Below are 15,909 nucleotides of genomic sequence, written 5' to 3' on the forward strand. Positions count from 1 at the left end.
TCCATAACCAGCTGCTCTTATTTGAAGTACCAGCTGCATATCAACACGGTTAGTACTCATCAGTACTAAACATGGTTGGTACGCACTGTGGTTGATGAATCAATTAGGGTGCATGATTGCATCCTGATTACAGCGCAATTTATTTCCACTGGTATCGTTCCAAGTTGTCACATGGCTGGTACACGGTTGTATAAATTATACGGTATGCTATGTCATCGTGCTGCTGCTCGATGAAAACACTTGCATCTTTCTATCGAGGCAGCTTGGTCGTAGCATAGCACTGTTCGGAGTACTGTTCAAAATGTAGGGATGCGCTTAGGCTCTGCTAGAATGTTCCCAATTCCTTGCGTGCTGTCAGACAATTTTTTTTAAACGATCTTGCAGAGATCTTGCGAAAACCTTACCCCCAGCTCGTGTCCAAGGGCATGAGACTCGTGCAATGAGTGCCACAAGTTTATTCCGCACTTACAACATATAGTCACAAACAAAATTCAAATTCACTCACTCATTACCATGCAGAACGAAAAGTGCCAGCCCTGCTAACCCTCATTTATGGTATTACGCAGATACCGTAGGTGTTTCGCTCAAGGTGGACACCTTTAACAAAGTGATGTATAGCTGCTACTGCCGCGATGCAGAAGGGGAAGTCATTAGCATTCCGCAATGCTCGGTATTCCGCCTCTGTCTCAAGAAGTCATAGAGAGCAATGATTCTCACAATCTGTAATTGCATGAGAACCAGCGTATTCAACAATACATTGCCGATGTTCAATGGGCACCAGCGAAATTCACCCCGCCCTCTAATAAGCCGCGTAACACCATCAATGCCACAGCAACTGCGCCATTGGTACTCAGTGGTCGCTCATGGTCACGTGCGCTCTGGCCTTCAAACTTGAGGTGGACGGTATAATTCCTTTGTGCACGGGGCGAGTGGAGTGTACCACAAAGAGAAAACGAAAGCCCATTGTCTCGTCTTCTCGGGACATCTTGCGTACAACGCACCGACAGCATCACTCTGGACCAAGATCACTTCTCCTCCGTCGCCTCCGTTAAGTCGTTCTATCTGTTCGCGCAAGTGTGCCCCTGCCTCGTCTCTCACTGTTTTCTCCGGCGATTTTGGTTAAGCTTCGAGCATACAGCGCGGACCACGCACGCAGGAGTGGCGGGCGGAGGTAGCCCTGTTTGCTGGCGGGAACGGCCACCGCGGTGCACCTTCCATGCCGGCTGCAGACGAGACAAGAACGGCCCGGGCTACAAATCCAATCGGCAAACAGTGGTCGCCACCCCCCCCCCCCCCCTTCGCTTCACCCCCTCCCTGCCCTTCCGCTAACCCTGCGCGCAAGCTCACTGATTTACGCTTTCGAAACGACCAAGAGAACAAGAGGCCGCGAGGAGAGGAGGGAATACGTGCTTCTGGCGGTAGTTTCCGCCCGCGCAAAAGCGGGAGAAGAGGCCCCCGTCAGCGGGCTCCGCGGAAGCAGCGTTGTTTATTGGGTATACATTAAAAACCGTGCGTCCTACGCTCCGTTTCTCCGCGACGGAGCTAGAGGGAAGTAAAGAAGATAACTGCTGGACGCACGCTCGCTATAGCTCTCAGACGCCGCGCACCTCTTTCTTTCTTTCTTTCTCTCTTTCTTTCTTTCCATACGCAGCCGTAGCGTCAGCGCTCCTTGCTTCATTCAAGGAGGAGGCCACGCGCTCCAGGTAGGAGATCTGACCGCCACCAACGTTGAAAAGACCCCGAGCGAAGCCTTTTGCGGGGCGTCCGTGGCGTACAACGTATAGCACGAGCTTTTATATACGTCAGCACGACGTTTTTGATGTGTTTGCCGGGCCTCCCTCGTAGAGTGCGTAAAAAAAGAAGGCTCGGGCAAACGTATACGGGACAGCCACCGCGCATGCAGGCGTGCGGCTTGAGAAGGGAGGACATCGTTACGTTCTGGGGCGGGCCATCAATATTTCCTTACTCCACGGCTCCTTGTCGGGGCAGTGCAGAGTGTGAGAGCGGACGATGGCCCTGACGCGGGTGGAAAAAATACGCGCGCCTCCGTAAACATGCGCGCATTGACTTCCGTGACAGGCGCGTTAGCGGGCCAAGCGTGGTGGTGGTCTTGACCGGTTTGCGTTTGCGCGCAGACGTAAATACGTCGTCGTTGACCGAGGAGGCGGAACGCGCGCGTAACTTCATTTCGGAAGAAACAACGGTCGGAATAACGATAAGTAACAGACGATCGTGGACACGTCACATTGCCAGTAACAACCGTGACGTCAGCTCAGAGCGCAACGAACTGGTTACGTGCGGTACGGAAACCTCGTCTCCGGAAAGGGACAGCAAATGTTCTCTACGTTGCGTTAACTCGGGCCATAGGGAGCGCTCGTGAATATCAGTTTGAAACTACGTAGCAACGAAATAGCGCGCGGCGTACGTGAAGGATTCCGAAAGGCAATACGCTCATTAATTACTCATGCCTTCTTGTATGTGCATAGACAAGGGATAGAGTTTTGTTCTTCTTGGTTCGACAAGCTATTAATTCTTACAAAATATATTGACAGGGAGACAGAAGGGAGGATGCACACAAGCGCTTTGTATGTGTACTGCCTTCTGTCCCTGTCTCAAACGTTATTGCGCAAAATGCTAGCTATATAACTATAAGCATTTTTAACCGAGGAATAATGTGGGGTCATTGGAAGCAATCTGGGTGGCTCACCGCAATTCTATAACTCACGGACAGATGAAAACAGAAATACAACATGTAGTAGTTTGCATTTATGCGTGAAAAGTGATGAGTAACCGAATTGGGGCAATAAATGGGTAAAACCAATGGAAAAAATAAAGGATTAACAGTAACGTCATCACGAAGCCACCCATCGTATGTTCCTCTGTTCATATATTAGGATGTCAGGAGTGGGTTTGTGTGACTCGCATTTTTTTTTTTCGAAATTTACGGCCTATAGATTCCGCGAGGGGGCTGCGCGGTGCGGTACTAGAAGTTACTGTGACCCCACGTGTGGTACAACTCTTAATTTCCACACGTCCAAGTTGCAACTATACACGGTCACAACTCACTCCACCATGAAGCCATTCTCGTCCGGGCGCGCAGACACCGCGCTAAATTCAGTGCATATGTATAGATGTGCCGCGAACGCTTCAAAGCCTTCCATTCTTTCCGGGCTGACGTCACTTTCGTGCCGCGCACAAGTACCTTAACATAAACGAGACAGACGAAAACGAAACAAAAGAAATGGGTGCAGCCGCTCTAACGCGTGATTTGAAACGGCGCCTGCGAACACGCAGGCTATACAAGGTGGCTACCGCTCGTCACTCCGCAGCGAGTGCGTGCGTTATACGCGTGCGGGAACGACACGTGCACGAACGAGCTCGTAGAAATAATAACGAACGCACACGCGTACGCGCAGCGACGTACGCGAACGTACGCGCACACAGCGCTGTGGCGTATGTCACCGGCGCTCCAGAGACGAGAGCGAGGCCACAGCTGCCAGGAGCTGTCGCGCAGGCAGCGTCGTCGTGTGCGACGGCTTTGCTGTTTTCTCTTTTCGTCGCGGCACAAAAACAAATCGTGACTTGTCTCTCTACTGCCCCGGTTTCCGGCGGCACCTGCCAAATGAACACTGCCCTAATGAGGCCACGCCGACGCTCGTGTTCGGCTCCCGCGACATGCACCCTTTGCCACGGTTGGAAAACGAACGCAAATGGGGAGGAGAAAAAAGAGGGGAAGGACGGTGACGCTGAAGAGGATACATCCGTAAATGTCGGCCACGGGGCCGCCCTCGCCGCGTTTATCTTTACGAGCGCCGAGGCAACGGTGGTAAAGCGCGAACAGGGAGCGTGCGTGTTACGACGGAGTTAATTTGCACACTTGCTCGTCGCAGAGCGGGCGACGCGCGCATTCTGTATTTTATTTAATTTTATTTTTCTTTGTTTCCCGACTCGTTCGTTTGCCGGTGTTGTCGCGCTGTGTACGTGCGACCTAACTGCCGATTTAGAAAGTGCGCTAACTGAGGAGACATCGCCCTAAATAAGGGACAGCGTTCCTATAGATTCACACATAAGAAACTGTCCTTTCTTCGTCAGGGGGCGGTGTCTATCGATCGCAAGTGTAGCGGTTTGGGCGAGTTCGTGCATTTTGGTTCGTATACTTAGCGAACAATAAACAGAGAGAGAGAGAGAGAGAGACGCGCACAGCGTGCATGTCGCCGTCTTTGTCTTTTTTTCTGCTCCTTGTTTATCACGCACTGCGTGTGTGAAGTCTATTGTTATGTAAATACGGTACACAGAGCACCCGCTCTCTATCTGATAAGAAGACATCATACCGAAACAATAAATACGTGACTGTACATTGTTTTAAATGCCTGGTCGGGAACTAAATTTTTTGAGCAACTTGTAGCAGTGAGCTTTTGGTTAAGTTCGCCCACCTGTTGACCCCTTCAACTTAACGAGCGTGGGCTTTGTTGGATTTCTCCTTAACGACAAAAGCAAAGTTCTTCAGCACGGTTTCATCTCATGCATTCAGCAGCTGCCGAGGTCGCTCGATGCACACGCTAGATCCACAAGCAAGTGTTGCTGAAATGTGTTTCGTGTACACTTACAGTGGACCTGTAGGTTTGCGCCAAGCCTCACTAGCCCTTATGAGAAACGCCATGGTACGAGCTCGTCTGCCGATAGGTGGCCTGTTCTTCTTTTGCACGCACTGTAAAAAAAGCATATGAAGTGTTAATAGTGCAATCAGCGTGGCGACCTCGTATGACGTTTGGATCGAGGTGTCTTCGTCACAACACACAAAGTGGCGCAGTGAAGCAAGCTTTACAGACAAAGACACGTATAGGAAGGGACAGAATTTGTCAACGTTCGAGCACTGTTTCAACGAAAATGTGCGCGAGTGGGAACACCAATGTGGGTAAAAAGTGTACCAATGGGGGGGGGGGGGGGGGGTAACAATTTTACAATAGTTCGTTATTATCTTCATAATAACGAACTATCGTGAATATTGCGCGCACTACTCTGCAATTTGTGTTTCGTATATTACGAATTTGATGCAACTAGTGCTTATTCCGTGACTACGTATTTGTAAATTGTGTGATTGCTAGCAACTTCATGCACATTTTATACATTGAAAAGCTGTTGCGCTGCATTAAAGTGCCTTCCGGCGCAGTCAAGCTCTGTTGTATAGCTTTTCGCCTGGAGGACCACGAACTGTTGTAGGAAAAATAAAGATGTTCCACTCTATTCTAACGGCAACGACCTCTCCGCTTTCTTTCTCTCCCCCTCTGCGCAGACGTAGCCCACTCGACGACCAACAGCAGCAGCGGTGGTCCCCTTCACGCGCAGCCGCAGTGCCTGCCGGCCGACCTCAGTCTGCCGTCCAAGTCGCGAGCCGTGGCCCCGTCGCCCGCGGCGTTCCTCGGCTTCCGAAAGACCGCGCCGCATCACTCGACTTCGGCCATGGCCCCGGCTGCCGCCGCGGCCGCAGCCGCAGCAGCCGCCGCCGGCGGACCCTTCTGCGCCGGCGGCCCGTTCCCGCTGGGCGGTCCGCTGCCCCTGCTGCCCGGTTTCGCCATGGCGCCGTTCGCGCCCTACCCTCTGCTCTTCCTGGCCGGCGCCAGCGCCGCGGCCCACAAGGAGGCCGCCAGCTCGCAGCTGTCGCCCGCTGCGCCCACCGTGCGCGGCGCCTCGTCGGCCACGAGCACGGTACGCCTGCGCGTTGTGTGTCTGTATGCGGCGAAAAAAAATTAATAGAACCGATTTAGTATGCACTTTTACCGCTTTGCCACTTCGGCAACCTGCCAGTTTTTTTTAAAAGCGAGGCTTGCTTTGCGGACCCTCTCGGACTTTCCTTGCTGGCCGGGTGCTGGGTGCACCGTGGCTGCAGGTCCTGCTGCTGTCTTGCCGAATGGCTCAAAAAAAAAGGGGGGGAATTGAATTACGTGCCCGATGGTGAGCTCGAAACTTGGTCCCCCCAGCGCAGCAGCCGCTGCTCTAACCATATTAGGCCACAATCGCACGTATATTTTTGCCGTGCCAACGCCAACTGTAGCTCTTTGAGATGTCTGCCGCGTGTGTGACTTTGCGATAGCACGGGTGCACGCGAGAGAACATATGTGCGTGCTCCAGCTTCCCTTGCGCCAAAGATGCGGGAATGAAGTGGGGCAAGTTTGTAGCATTTGATTAACCGCTTCACATTGATTCCGAGGTGTGTGCTGAGTGTATCTTCGCTTGACCTGTATAGTTATCGGCAGGGAACGTTTTAGTGGCTGAACTTTCCTGTCTTAATGAGACTTTATGAGCAGGTTGAGTGCAAGTGTGCGTGTCTGTAGATGTATGTGTTGTTTGTGCCTCCGTCTGATCACCTGTGCGTGTTATATATTTCACCCAACACCTTGAGTAGCATGCCGGGCAGTCAGCGTGGCATGTGTGTGTAATCTCTTCGTTGAGCTCTCGATGAAGTCTATCGTGAGCGGAGCGCTTAAAGTTCGCATTCCCACCTCTCTTCCCGCGCAGCGCACGGCGTCGTCCTCGACCTCCAACCACTCCCGACCGCGGGGCAAGTTCGACTTCTCGCGGCTCGCCGAGTCGGCCACTTCGCGCGACGGCGACGCGGACCGGTCCTCGCTCGCCGCCGACGGTCACGATCGGACGGCGCCCCGGCTCAGTCCGCACCAGCCGCCCTCGATGCCGCTTCAGCACCACCCGTCGGCCACCACGCAGCGCGGGCTCCTGGGTCCGCCGCCGTCGGCGGGCAGGCCTCCTCCGCCGGCGTTCCCGCTGCTGCCGTCCTACTACTCCCTACAGGGCGCCGTCGGACCCCTGGCTGGAGAACTCTTCGAGCGGAAGCCCGTGCGCGGTCGCGGCGGCTCGTCGAGGCCAAAGAAGGAGTTCATCTGCAAGTTCTGCCAGCGCCGCTTCACCAAGTCCTACAACCTGCTCATCCACGAGCGCACGCACACCGACGAGCGGCCGTACACGTGCGACATCTGCCACAAGGCGTTCCGCCGCCAGGACCACCTCAGGGACCACAGGTTGGTGCTTCCTGCGTTCTCTGGTTTCGTAGGTCTTTTGCCTCTTAACGAAGAAAAAAAAATGCGCTGTTCTTTTTTTTTTATCTACGGAACTAGCTAGCCCGAATTGCCATGTTGCTAAGCTGCTCTTTTTCTGAAAAGTGACGTAGAGTCATAACAGACGCGGAGAAACCGGTACCACAATAACCACACCGCCCTGTACGCATTTGGTGTCTAAAAGCGCACATACTATAGAACTTTCACTGCGCATGTTGCATATAAGGCCTATACCTCATGACGACACCCGAACCGCGTCTTTCCGCATTGAATTCATTTCCATGCCGGTGACTCCGTGGACGGATATTCATGCAGTGCCCAGACAGTGCATAACCTGTTCACGTGGCATCTTGATAGCATCTCGTTTGTCCTTCCCAGCTGTGCACGTAGTCTTGAGTCAAAGGTTTTAGAGATCGTTACCCCAGTAGTGCGTTATGCGTGAAGCAATTGTTATAGATACATAATTTCCCAGGATTCAACAGACACGTTTCACCTTTCCAACACTATAATACGCGGCGTGCAGAGCAAGGCATACGAAAATAAACCTCTTGGCTTCTGAAGTGTTCGTTTCACAAGCAAGAAGCCAGAAGCCAAGCCAGAGGCTCGAGAGAAATCTGGCGCCATGATCGCTATGCTACGATGTGAAAGAGAATAACGAGTGTCAGACAAATCCATATGTATAGTGGAGCTTCAGGTGTTTCTGTGACGTTGGTTATTACTCTTTATTTTTCTAAATTTCCGAGTGACCATATATAGTCTTTTCTTTCTAAACGCACGAAGGTATGCGCTTCTCCGCATATGCATATAGTCATCGTGAGTTGCATTTATTACGCATTATTTATTATGCATCGATGAAGTTGAAAGGTCACAAAGGCGTTTGAAGCCAAAGGGACAAAGTTTATGGAAATCTGTGTATACCACCGACCATTCCTACGAGTGGCATAAACTTTTCCTTTCTTTTTTTTTTTTGCGCGTGGGGATGGGGTTGCACCCGCCTCACCGGATACGAGGAGGGGAAGGAAGGGGTTAGGGGAGCTTGGAAGGCAGCATGCTAACAGAGAAATTTCAGGGGGTGGAGGTGAGGAGGTGTTGCGGCGACACAATACCAGTGTACCACCACCTGGCTACGCCACTGATTCTAACACTGGCTGAACCGTCGCTGTTCCTGTAGATGCTAGCGCGAGTTTTCCATCCACCAATTTTCTTAAGAAACTTTATACTCAAAACCACAGAGCCTGCGACGTGCGTGGTGATACGGAAGACGCTTCTTTAGGCCAGTCCGTTCCTCGCGCCTTTCGTATATACGAACACTGCACGACTGAACCTGAACCACCGATGCGCAAATATTTCGCGCGGATAGCAGCGTCCGTGGAGGTTCACCATCCACAAATCTCTCGGCTCCCGCGGGCGCAAAGCGCTCGGACGCGTGCACGCGAACACGGCGTCGAGCGCGCGCGCGTAAGCGGGCGTACGTGCATACGTAATGCGCCCGCGTTCAGCACATCATCGTTAACCTCCTTCGAGACACCTCGCGAGACGCATCGCCGCGAGGCACGTGGGCAGACGTTATTAGAGGGGCGAGCAGATTGAATTTCAATTATCCCCCACATGGAACGCTTCGACGACGCGACACCACGCGCCCACCGCCCTTCACGATCCTCGTGTTATAAACAACCTGACGAGGCGTCTGCCTTTGTGGGCGGCGCTGTGTGTATACGCGAAGCATGTAGCTAAACTGCTTGTCTGCGCGCGCGCGCGCGCGCAGCGCGTCTGTATACACAACAGTTGCGCGCAAGTATACACGTCCCCGGCCATCATCGCAGTCGTTTGCAGAGGCGTGCCACAAATATATATTTCTTCGCTGCGTGGCAGTGCATGCGTGTATATGTTATACAAAATGCTGCAGCACAGAGGCCCGCATTCTCGAGGCGTTTGTTTAAATTTCAATTTTTCACGCGCGAACACGTACCGAAGGCGCGCGTGGTCGTTTCTGCCCCTGTCCGGAGTCCACGTTTTAGAATATGCACGATCGCTTTACGCTAGAGTCAAAATGCATTTTTTTTTTCTCTTTCGAACAAGCGCGCAGAGCGTTGGCGTTCGTGGCGTAGCCTAGCGGCCTCGTTGCGCCGTTAGCAGGCAAAGAGTTTAAAAGGCTGCGCTGAAAGAGAAAATTACCCGAACAAGGAACGCAGCACAGCGTGCTTGTTAAACTGCGACGCCTTTTGTCGTGCCATGACTATTAATTGTTAAGGTCCCTTAGTTAACTAACTGTGAGGCAAACCGGAAGTTGTGAGTCTGTTACTTCGTTAAGGTATGAGGCCGGGTTAGTTGGCGTTCCAACAAGATGGTGTACTTCATGTTGAATGCAAGTGTTCCCTTGATAATTTCGATGTATACCAAGCAGCAAGCCGAGAATTACGTAATCAAACATGTTTGCTCGATATGGATTCGAATACGCAATTCTGCGGCCACTTTTTTAATGGTACAAGAAGCTGCTCCGCTATTTCTTAAGCTGTATACATCCCCTTTCTTCATGAATGCCCTACTTCTAATCTAGACATGCACCAACAGATGTACACAATTACGTAGATACTACGCTACAGTTAAAAAAAAATAACCCGTCTTCTGAGTTCGCTTTATGCTTCTCGCAAAGACGTGGAACAGCAAGCAGCTGTCATATACCATATAATGCAGCAGCAAAACTCCAACAGAGGCACTTCATACACGGGCACAAGAATGCACCAATCTTGCTGGTGAATTTCATACAGCAAGTCATTCGTTTTCTCCTACAGAGAACTATGTGAAGTGTGTAGATGTCGAAAATAAGTACACTATAATACTAATACGCGTATATCCCTCTTTCTCAAGAACAACCTTTCGATCTTTGTGTTCTTTCCCCTTCTGCATGGTTTTGTTTGTGCACAACTGCACGGCTAAAACCGCGAAATCGTTCGTGCCCGTTGGTCGACGTGTCCGTCGCTAGCAAATCCTCATCGGCAACTTCAAAATTTTGATGGTGCTTTAATAGAGTCTGTTCACTCTTTCTACTTGTTTGTTACCGCGCACGTATCTGATCTATACTTGTTCTTAATATATATTTTCCTTTTTAAGCTATCCACTCCACTCCTCCTTCTGGGCCAGAGTACGGCCGGCAGCATATTGAAATAAATAAATGATACGCAAGCAGGGCTCCAGCTGCCAACGATCCTCACAAGTAACCCATTCTCCGCACCTTTCTCTCTCTCTCCCTTTGACTCAGGTACATCCACTCGAAGGAGAAGCCGTTCAAGTGCGGAGAGTGCGGCAAGGGCTTCTGCCAGTCGCGTACCCTGGCCGTGCACCGCATCCTGCACCTGGACGACTCGCCGCACAAGTGCCCCACGTGCGGCCGCAGCTTCAACCAGCGCTCGAACCTCAAGACGCACCTGCTCACGCACACGGACATCAAGCCGTACCACTGCCCCGCCTGCGGCAAGGTGTTCCGCCGGAACTGCGACCTGCGCCGCCACGCGCTCACACACACGCTGGGCATACCGGAGGACCCGGACCTGGAGAACTCGTGCAACGAGCCGGGCAGCTCTTCGAGCGCCATCGACATCATCGACGATGACGATGACGATGACAGCGACCACCAGCCCGCGGACATACTCGACGTAGAGAACTGATACGAGATACGCACTCGGTCGGGGAACTGTCACGTCCTGCCGGGACGTGCATGTGCTGTGAGCGCGAAAGGTTGGGAAGGGGGCGAGGACGCCGTGTGTGCATTGTGACGCGGTGGCTTTACCGCCAAGTGATGTGTGCTACCCGCGTGTTCTATAACACGTGCCTGTGGGGTCGCCAGGAAGGTCGGTCGGTGCACAAGCGAGAAGGTCAGCTTCGTTGGCCGCATTTCGACAGAGACACCGATTGCGTAGAATTATTGCAGTTGGTATGGCTGTCCTGAATGAGCTATAGCGTGTAGTAGAAAATTTGAGGCAGCGGTGAAAACATTGCGAACCTGTAGGTTAGCCGGTGCTTGGATTTTCTTTGATCAAACCGTCTCATTTCTCCGAACGACAGTCACTGTTACGATTATCGATTGAGCACGATTTTTTATCACAAGTTCGTGAACTATGCCCCGCTCGAAGTTTTCTAGGAGCGTAACTACTATCAACTTCTCCAGCGACAAGATTGATCACTCGAATATGTGCTCTTCGTATTCCTGCGGTATCCACCTTCCGCAAGCGCTGCGGCTAAGGAAAAAAGAAAAGATCACTACCCTTTCTCAACGAACGAGCTGCCACTCTCTCGAATACATGGCACCTGACTGTGTATGACGTGGAACGATTGGCCTTTGAACGGCTCCCTCAGAAATTTTTAAAATCTGTGACCGGCTTGGGTTGTTAGCCACTGATGTCACTCATCGTACAATGACCAGTCACGCTATACAAAAGTCATATTCATTAATGGCACGTTCCTTCGTCAATGACGAAGGGTGCATGTTGAGAAATTCGCGATCATCCCCACCTGAATGAATCACCTGGACTTCGACGTCTGCGGATTCCTTCCGACACGTATACCACCGCTTTCCGGCCGTCCCAGCCTGCCCAATATATGTGGCCTGTGTTTCTTTTTGGAACGTTCGTGCAAGAGTGAGTGTTGGCCAAAACTTGGTGAAACACAGTGAAGTGCTGCGATACGTGCTCCACGTTGATCGGACTCATTGCGCGAGGCAGTCGCCGACATCCCGACTGTGAAAAAATAGGACCCGTGAGTGATGAACAAGCGGCGTCGGACGCTTGTCGTCCGCATTATCTGAATGATTCGCAATGTGCTATTGTATGTATTTCCCATTGCACCAATGTTTCCAAGTGGAAATAGTCTTCGAGGGAAACGTAGACCCTGTGTCTGATAATTTGGGGCTCCGTTTTCGTTGTTTGCTTTCTTAAGCTTTCCTTTATTTCCTTGCTTTGCTATGAACATACATGTGGGACTAGCCAGTGAGCCGTCAGCGACAGTGGCGTTAAGTTATTGGTTACCGTATTTATAACCTGAATCTTCCAGGCTGAGTTAGTTCCCAGTGATCGCGCGGTGCTGACAGTGCAATATACCTGCGAGCGTACTGCAGGAAATTAATTGGTTACGACGTTTCCGGCTCATCGGTTACACGTTATAATACTTCGCGGTTAATGCCGTGCTGTGTGTGTTATGTGCGTTCGCTATAGGTTGCAGCGGGCCGCTGAAAGTGTTGCTGGCAAATGCTATGGATGCGGAACGCTTTTCTGTACATGCCAAAGATTTCGTAGAATGAACGGTAAAAGAGAATTTCGCGGCGAAAACCCAGACTGTGATTAATCGCCCGAAATATGCACCTGAGAAGGTATCGTATTATCTCGAACGCATGACAAAATGAGGCAAGCCGGCGTAATAATGTATAGCAAACGCAGAGGGTAAAACTCTCTGGTGTGTGTGTGCGTGTGCGCGTGTGTGTGTTTCGAACCGTGTGTGCTGAGTAAGCCGGGGTGGGGATCCAATCTACTTAACCACCGAGTGAAGTTATGGTGCCCATCCGACGAACATAAGACACGTAAATAAAGTAAGGAATTCAGCACCAAAGCTTTTTCACTGCGTACAGATGGATCCTTCTATAACTGTGAACAACCACCGAGGGTCAAATGTACCCCTGCCATCGCCACGTGTTCCGAATACGCGGTGAAGTATTCGGCAGCACCTTCAGGTGAACCCAGATGTCAAAGTTCTGTCTGACCCAGGTAAAAAAGAAATCGAGCAAGCTAAATCCGCCTACGGTTACATCGGCCGCACGTGCTACGTCGATCTTTAAGCTGATGACCACATTATGCCGTCTGAGCACACAACGGAGGTATACCAGGAAATGTACAATTGCGCAACTGAAGCAATGGAAGCTGTGACACTCGCTCATGCTTTATAAGTAGCTCAGGCGAATCACGTGACAAGCCTGTGGAAGGTAAGCAGACGCCGTCAGCTTGCTGTTCCACGTACGCGCCCCGTAGATGTTCAAGCAAACTCGAAAAATCCCTTGCAACGAGTAAAGCGACATAATATAACACTGTTTTATCATCTGCACCTTCTCCATGACTGAAATATGGACCATCTCAAAGTAGCTTTTTTTTTCTTTCTTTCTATTTTTCAATATTTTGGGGAGGTTAGTCGCGTTTGAGAGCAATTACAGCGTGCATCCTCGAGTTGTCGTGCAATTCGCGAAGTCTCATCGAAAAACATGAGGCACTCAGCATGCATCGTTCGCCTGAGCAGGCTGACGAAAAACGCAATTCGGAAAAGAGCCGGGAGGAATGGTGGTCACTTTCAACTAGTGTCAATCAGCCAGCGCATGCTTACGGCAAAAGCACCAGGAGTAAGTGTATGTTGCGTGTGTGTGTGTGTGTGTGTGTGTGTGTGAGAGAGAGAGAGAGAGAACTGAGAAGCAGACTAAGTGTAAAGGAACATGTATTTGTCTTCCCCTTCATTTCGGAAGGTGTACCTACGGCCTCACGCAAAGGAAATAAATAATAATCATGATTCGAGAAATGAGAAAAGAGGAAGTCACAATTGTGCTGGCATTTTTTTTTTTTTTCTTTTGACGACTTTCGCTTGTTAGCTTTCGCTGTTGTTAGGAAGGAGCGAACGCTAGGATGACAGCTAGCAAACCGGTAATCCTCGCGCGAGCGCTTTCTCCGCTCACCAGGCGGCGCACCTGCGCGGCGTTATAAGGTGCAAACGTCAGAGAAGCTCAGCGGGGGCGTTATTATTTTTTTTTTTTCGCTCGTTGTGTACACGAAGCATAATGCATACTCGCTGCGGCGACGTGGAGCACGTCGAGCCGGACGAGACGCGAAATAAGCAGAGGTGATGAGGTGGGAGAGAGAGAGAGACGAGCAAGACAGAACCCCACTCAGAACGCTAGTCACTTTCCATTTTCGCCGCCGTTTCTGTGATGCCTCGAGGTTGAGGAGGAGGCAGACACGGCGTTTCGCCGCGGTACCCCGAGGAGGCACCTCGGGGGATCGCGTCTCCGGGACAACCGCAAAGAGAGATTTTGTGCATAGGTCTTCGCTTCGTATTGCAGTTGGAAAGAACATACCCTACGCGGCGTGACCGTCTTGTCATCACGTGTGTGTGTGCTTTTTTTTTTTTCTCCCTCTTCAACCTTCTTCAGCCTGCGCGTAAGCTATAGGATTATTCGAAGCGGCGAACGTTTCCGAATACACTATGTGGGATACTGCCGCTGGCAACGAGGTTGCGGGTTCGGTTGCCGGCGACGACGGCCGCACCTCATGTGACAGGCGTGTGCTGAGCCCCGGATGCACGTTCAAGCATACCGCCGAGTTCTCTAAACTGATTCTTGTCGACGACACGGCTATACAGCCTCGCTCGTGGACCCTGTCAAGCCTTGGCACGTTAAAACCCGCCGAACAGGCGTTTCAACCACTAGGCAGATTAGCTGCCTGTTTGTAAGGACAGGAACGTGGCGAGAGGTGTCTCGAACTCAATAAGAAAAAAACAGTAACTTCGCTTTTCAACGATAATCTCTGACAACTTCCGAAATTTTGCTCCGCCCGAGTATGGTACTTTGTCTTTCAAGAAAATTCGGGTCACTGAGAGTTGTCCAAAATTATTCTTTTCGGTACGGAAACCGTTTCTCGCTAACGAAGTTTTGTTATTGATATAGGAGCGAATCAGTCTTGCACGAAGTGTAACCTGTAAGGTTAGCAGGGGACTTGAGATCCGGAGAAAGGCCAATGTATTTGGAAGACGACGCTCGCACCTCCAAACGCCATGGCCCACAAACGTACCGATGTTTTCATCGACAGACAAGGCGAGCCGAAGCGAAGTCAATGCACGATCTCTTGAGCTGGATTCTCTTATTATATTATTGCCCGTGCTTTATTATTATTATTATCATTATTAGTTTCTTTCTCGCGCCTGTACATGTGTGCTGTTGTTCATGCCCTCATCTTCGGGTGTTTCTGTTTGTCAGCAATGACTTGTGTAAATACACGCGACTATGTTGTCTGCACATCACCTAACTTATAAGGCCAAATGTTACGCATTAAAGTGAGAACGTTACAAGCAAAACTCCTTTGTTTTGTCCAGTTGATTTGTCTTTCTTTTTCGACGTTGCCGTTGAAGTAAGAGCTCTCAAGCTATCACCAGGACGACACAGCAAGTGCAACTCTGTGATGGCTATAGTCACTACAAGTCACTACAGGCTCACATGCACAAAGCGTGTGAGCGCCTGGAGACAGCAAGTCTGCACGAGCGAAAACAATTATGAAAAATTTGTAATTCGAAAGGAAACAATCGTTCTGTTTCACATACACATAAAACAACTGCACGATGAAGGACACTTCGTGGTTTATAATCGGCACAGGGATCCAAACGAGCATTTTACACTAAGTTTGGGGGCCGAAATGGAGTGGTGGAAAATAACTCCATGTGGATTCATCGCATTGATATTGCGGCATCACTCCAGAACTTTCTAAAGGAGAAAAATCATCGAAACCTGGCTAAGTGCGTGTCTGATGCACCGCTATCTACTGCAAGTATAGCCGTGCAATGCGTTAGCCTGTAAGTGCCCAGTGCTCACTTTATCCCACAATTCCTCTTTTCATGCATTTACCCTTACACCCCATGAAGAGTAGCGAACCAGACAATCGCATGGCTGAACACCTTTCCATTCAAACTGTTTATTTTATTTTTTTATATTGCTTTCTTTCTGTCTCCCTGTTCCTGTACTCGTTTCCCTCACGTTCCCTCACAAGGGCACGTTTATAGTGTCCTTGTGTATAGTGTCCCTCCCACACGCACTCAGTGCTTA

The 15,909-nt window shown here is 50.7% G+C and overlaps 1 protein-coding gene across 1 annotated transcript in view; it reads left to right on the forward strand.

Annotated features, from left to right (window-relative positions):
• Positions 1-15,167, forward strand: part of LOC126522034 (uncharacterized) — a 159,274-nt gene extending 144,107 nt beyond the window's left edge. The window contains exons 3-5 of the mRNA XM_050170811.2: positions 5,294-5,706; positions 6,517-7,034; positions 10,330-15,167. Coding sequence (XP_050026768.1) covers positions 5,294-5,706; positions 6,517-7,034; positions 10,330-10,735 — 1,337 coding nt within the window. The 3' untranslated portion in view covers positions 10,736-15,167. The remainder of the gene's footprint in view (positions 1-5,293; positions 5,707-6,516; positions 7,035-10,329) is intronic.
• The last annotated feature ends 742 nt before the right edge of the window (positions 15,168-15,909 follow it).

This window comes from Dermacentor andersoni, chromosome 6, assembly GCF_023375885.2.
Source record: "Dermacentor andersoni chromosome 6, qqDerAnde1_hic_scaffold, whole genome shotgun sequence".
NCBI lineage: Eukaryota > Metazoa > Arthropoda > Arachnida > Ixodida > Ixodidae > Dermacentor > Dermacentor andersoni.